This window comes from Nerophis ophidion, linkage group LG17, assembly GCF_033978795.1.
Source record: "Nerophis ophidion isolate RoL-2023_Sa linkage group LG17, RoL_Noph_v1.0, whole genome shotgun sequence".
Lineage (NCBI taxonomy): Eukaryota > Metazoa > Chordata > Actinopteri > Syngnathiformes > Syngnathidae > Nerophis > Nerophis ophidion.
In genome coordinates, this window is record NC_084627.1 from 6,538,677 (window position 1) to 6,544,676 (window position 6,000).

At 45.3% G+C, this 6,000-nt stretch overlaps 1 protein-coding gene across 1 annotated transcript in view; it reads right to left on the bottom strand.

The window, feature by feature from the left end:
- LOC133536642 (KAT8 regulatory NSL complex subunit 1-like) overlaps positions 1-5,408 on the bottom strand; it is a 29,802-nt gene extending 24,394 nt beyond the window's left edge. The window contains exons 1-2 of the mRNA XM_061877263.1: positions 4,980-5,408; positions 1,797-3,147 (exon numbers count right to left, since the gene is read on the bottom strand). Coding sequence (XP_061733247.1) covers positions 1,797-3,079 — 1,283 coding nt within the window. The 5' untranslated portion in view covers positions 3,080-3,147; positions 4,980-5,408. The remainder of the gene's footprint in view (positions 1-1,796; positions 3,148-4,979) is intronic.
- Positions 5,409-6,000: the final 592 nt, after the last annotated feature.

The window sequence follows — 6,000 nt, forward strand, 5'->3', positions numbered from 1 at the left end:
ATATATATATATATATATATATATATATATATATATATATATATATATATATATATATATATATATATATATATATATATATATATATATATATATATATATATATATATATATATATATATATATATATATATACACACATACACACATACACACATACATATCAGGGTTTCCCCAAAACTGCCATGATACCTGTGGCAGTGGAAGCGTGGTCACAATGCCGTCATCAAGTAATTTGCATATTTTGCTATGATTTTCTTTTAAAAAAGGCTAATAAAATGTATATGTATGTAAAATCTGTTTTTATTCATCAGTATTAACATATTTTTTTTACGGTTTGCCATATTTTCAATGATGCTGTTTTTTGTACAAGGTACTGTCGAGATTTTTTCAAGTGTTGACAGACTTTTAATGACTGTTTTATACTAAAACAAACTAGCAACAAATCTTGCATCTTGTTTTTGTGTTAATAGCATGACGTCACACTTGCTTGGCGCTGTTGCTCCAGTTAGATTTTGTCTTCTTTCAAGTCGCCACTGTCCTCTTAATATTTGCACATTTTGAAGATGGTTGTCCGCGGGTATATCTGCAATATATATAAACATCACAGACATGCTGACAATGCTCCAAACAATGGTGTGTTTTGTTTACATCCGGTTTCGGTAGCACAGTTATTGGTGATAAGTCTTTTTTTGGCGGTCAAGTTTTCACTACATCACTTGTCAATAGTGTACAAGTAGACTATATATATAAATTCATACTGTAACGACCTGCTAATGGTAATGTTTTTTGTTCGTATGGTTGGGATTTGATGTCAGTTTCTCCCACGTTTACAAACACACCGTGTCTGAAAGGTGATTGGCAGAGGATGATGAAGTGTTGTGTGTCCGGGGAAGTGAAGACTCAAGGACACTAAAAGTGTTTTCATGGCAGGTAACACCTGTTGGAATTGTGTCGTCGTTTTTTATCATAAAGATTGGTAACTTTGTGTTATTTCTTCTGGGGGCTGCACTATATTACTTTCATTTCTTTTCAAGTACAAAAAAAGCCCTTACTTTCAAGGTGTGGTGGTAATTAAAATGCTGTGGCGGCGCGCCACATAATTACATTATGAGATTATATACGAGTGTGTATATATATATATATATATATATATATATATATATATATATATATATATACATATACATATATACATACATACATATATACATACATACATATATATATACATATACATATATACATACATACATATATATATACATATACATATATACATACATACATATATATATATATATATATATATATATATATATATATATATATATATATATATATAAATAAAATACAGAAAACATGTAGGTAATTTTTCTGCGCAGGCAGAGAGGATGTAGCATGCAGTGCTTTTATTGTGAAGGCCGAACAGCCTTGACAGTGGTTGTGTAGTGCTCGTTCTTTCTTGCTTCACCTTAAAAGACGTACTGTAATTACCAAGTGTCTCAGTGAGGATGCAGGATACACGTCGATTGTTTTAGGATGAAACTCTCTGGACAAAGCTCTAGAAATTATATTTCTGTGCGTAATTGTTGAACCCTATGTGCTGACTATTTCTTTGGCCTTCCTGCAGAAACATGAGCCCCAGGTAAAACTAAACACTGTAGAGGTGGTGACCTGACATAGTACAGGCAGCTAGCTTGTAAGCACAGCGATGGCTTGAAAAACACTTTTAAAATCCACCTTTGAACATTTGGATGGACTCAGAATGTGACTTGATGTTTCTTGTTACTTACATTTTGACATGGCGCTGATCAATGTCCACCCGGGTCAGCTCCTCTTCCTCCAGGTCTGAGTCTCCCCCAGAACTGCTCTCCGTAACATCCGAGTCGAAGGCGGTCTCTGCCGAGTGCAGGTTGGCTGAGCCGCTCAGGTACAACCTCTCCAGCTCCAGAGGCATGGAGCCGCTCTTCAGGAAGCGTCCCAAACTGTCTCTGTTGTTTGAAGAAGAGTGGCGCCCTGTCCTCCATGTTGCCGTGGACTGCTCTTTGCGGTTCCCCGCCAACAGGCGGCTGACGGCGGTGTCCAAGAAGCCGCCCAGCTGCTGCTGAATGTGTCGCTCCACCTGCTTGGCCTGGACCACCTGAAGGCGCTTGCGCAGCCGCCGTAGGCGACTTTCGATTTCCACTTGGCGGTTGCTGCTGAGACGTGTGCGCTCCCCGACCTGAGTGTCAAGGATGTCCAAAGACGGGGAACCCTGCTGGCTACAACCTGCTTTCTCCCGGTCTGAACTTCTACTTGTAGTTTGTGCGTCCGTCTCCTCCAATTTCACTTCTACGCTGCCATGACAACAGGAGGAAAGTGCTGCAGACTGACAATCTGAGGGTTGTGTATTGGGACAAACTCCAGAGGAATGCTTGTGTTTGAGGGCTCCTTTCACCGGAATATGACCCGTCAGGGGGTTTGAGTCCAAAGTCTGGGATTCCGTGGAGGCAGGAGGCTTATCCCCGTTCATTGCCATCACACAGCCAGAACCAGACATGTTGGCCAGCTTCTTGGCCAGGCCGTTGACGGGTGCCATCGGCTGGCCCCCACCGTTAGTGCCACTCATGAGGCTTTTGAGCTGGCCTCCGGAGAGTTCTATGGCGTGCCTCTTCCTCAACAGAAAGTCTCCACCGTTGAGCAAGGAGCTGGGCAATATTCTGTGGCTTTTGAGGAAAACTCCTTGAAGAGTGATTGACTCCTTGGTGGAGGGGACAGGTGTTACATCAGAGCAGAGGTAGGACGCCACCAGAGGCTGGAGTTTGCCCAGGGCCGACGCCTGGGCCACAGAGTCGGCTTGGGACTGCTGCTGCTGCTGCTGGTCCTGGTCCCCGCCGCAGAATTCAACAAGGGGACACTTCTCTTCAGACCCGACCTTACACTTGGCTGGGCCGCCGCTGTGGATGAGGATGCTGTTGGCGTTACTGCTGTTCTCGGCGCCGGCTGCGGACAGACTTGATGACGGGGCAGCCAGTTTGAAGCGGATGTGGTGAGCTTCGGCTGGGGCGTCGGTGAGAGCGGGCGCCATCGCAGCCATGCAGTGCAGAGAGACGGGCGCCGTGGCCTTCTCCACACCACCCGCTTACTGCCCCCCCGCAGGACAGCCTGGGTACGAGACACAGAGTTAGTTCAAACACTGGTAACAATTGCAATGTTGGTACACCCCTCAGGAGCTTTTTGGGGAAGTGTGTTCAACTGTATTAGAAACGTGATGGGATTGTAGGTCCTCGCCGTCAGACTCTAGTCTGAAAATAAACTACATCTCCCACAATCCTCAGTGCAGCTAGACTGGGGTGTGAAGGGAGAAGCCTGCAGGACACACTTGTGTTTTATGGATATTTCATCATAATCATTTTGAGTTGTGTTGCTAAGAAACAGACAAGCTTTGGCGAAATCAGAACTTCTTTGGCAGAGGTATTGCAGTCTGCCTTCTAAAGACAGAGCAGAATAAAGGAGAAGAAAGGACAGAGCAGGCTGTACTTCCTCAGGAGGCTGCGCTCCTTCAACATTTGTAGAAAACTCCTGTGGATGTATTACCAGTCTGTGGTTGCCAGTGTTCTGTTCTACATGGTAGTGTGCTGGGGGGGCAGTACATCTAAAAAGGACAGCTCCGGACTGGAGAAACTGATCAGACGGGCCGGTTCTACAATCGGAATGAAATTAGACTCACTGGTGACGGTGGTAGAGAAGAGGACTGTAGAAAAACTAGTGAGTATGGAGCGTGTTCATTGCTAGACTGCTTCATCCCAAGTGCAGGACGAATGGACTAAAAAACTCCTTTGTCCCACATGCCATTAGACTCTACAACTCCTCTCTGGGGAGGGGGCGGGGGGTACTAGGATGACAGGGGATGCAAAACAATATCATTGCAATATGTTTTCATAACATGGTCACTACTGCCTAGTTTCTCGTTATATTTTTTATTTTACTGTTATATTTTTATTTCCATTGTTGCTTTTTATTTTTATTTTAATATTTTTCTATTTTGTTTCCATTTAAATTCCCATCATTTACTTTTTAAATTGATCTCAACTCTGTACACTGCTGCTGGAATTGTAATTTTCCTGAAGAGTTCGAACTCACCTGAAGGAATCAATAATGTACTATCTAACTATCTAAAGTGCCACCTGCCTTTCGAGAGTTTCAAAGGCACAACAAATATGAGGGAATACTTGATAAACCATCACTTGTAAAATATATTTGAAGCCAGCAAACCGAACACCAATTTCAAAAAGGTGAAATAATAATAATTTTCCAAACGGTTATAAAAATGTCCACTACTGAGGAGAGCGCTTCTCAGAAAGTAAACGCTGAACATAGTTTTACACTTAATGTTTACATTGTCACTTTAAAGACACCCAAGTTGGTATTGTGGACGTTCCCACACTATTGGTGCTTGAAAACATGTGTTGAATGACAGCCAGTGTGTTTATGCATAATGGTGCCATGGTCAGAGAAAGGCCTGCAAGTGGAAGGAGGGGTTGGTCAGTGTTGCAGGAGGTGTGCAAAGGTCTTCAGACCATAAAAGATGTGAGGGACATTGCTTTCAAAGATGAAGGCGGATGTGAACGGGCCTCTCACTATTTCACTGCAGTTTGTCGTCAGCGCCACTACGCCATGTTGGGATTTCCGAGGCAGGCACATTATGTAATGCATCTGCGCTCCAACACCTTGGTCCTACACCGGCTGGCATGAGAAGAGAGCCCGCGTCCATGTGTCCCTGGCGCGGGACATGTATGACATGTCAGGGAGGCTAACGTTGGCCTGCTAGCTGTGCTGACGCAACCGACACAGGTTGCTGATCAGGGCTGTCCTCCCCGCAGGAAGCCCGCAGGAAGCCCGCAGAAGCCCGCAAGAAGCCCGCAGACAGGCGGCTGTTGTGAGGCTGCTGGCATGCTAACAGGCTAGCGGCTAACAAAGAAAAAGGAGGAACCTACCACGTGACCAGCTCGCACTCTCCCCGGGAATCTGCTTGACAATCCCCGACACTCGGGCGGCAGAAAAGCAGTGCGCGGTGGCGAGATGTCCTGCTAGGCCATGCAGGTGTGCCAGAGCAGGCCAGCGGGGAGCCAGAGGGCCGCTTCACGGCGCCAGAGGGCTTCGTTCCGGACTCAGGCAATGGACGAATCAGCGATCTCCACCTTGCTCGCCAAACTCTGCTTTCCCTCGCTAACTTGCTCAAATGGTCGACATCTCGCGGCGACCCGCGGCACAATTCCCCATTTCCCACGGGCGAAAGGCGGTCCGGAGGGCGGCTCGACGCCACTCTTTTTCTGGGCTTTTAGGGAGAGACGCGGAGAAAATGGCGGCTAGCAGCTCGCGCTGTGAGGCTTTGAGGCTGACAAACACCGCCTGCGCCGAGCGCCTCTGCGCATGCGCCACACACGCCGCCGCCAGCGGGCGGGAGACACTTCCGCTGCTCGCCGCCAGGGGGACACACACGCCATAAAGCCTTCAAAGAAATCATTCCATTCAATTAGCCCTCATCATCTTCATCTTCACTCTTCTCATTCTCAACCATGATGCCACTCACTAATATCTTCATCATCATCTTCACTCTTCTCATTCTCAACCATGATGCCACTCACTAATATCTTCATCATCATCTTCACTCTTCTCATTCTCAACCATGATGCCACTCACTAATATCTTCATCATCATCTTCACTCTTCTCATTCTCAACCATGATGCCACTCACTAATATCTTCATCATCATCTTCACTCTTCTCATTCTCAACCATGATGCCACTCACTAATATCTTCATCATCATCTTCACTCTTCTCATTCTCAACCATGATGCCACTCACCAATATCTTCATCATCATCTTCACTCTTCTCATTCTCAACCATGATGCCACTCACTAATATCTTCATCATCATCTTCACTCTTCTCATTCTCAACCATGATGCCACTCACTAATATCTTCATCATCATCTTCACTCTTCTCATTCTCAAC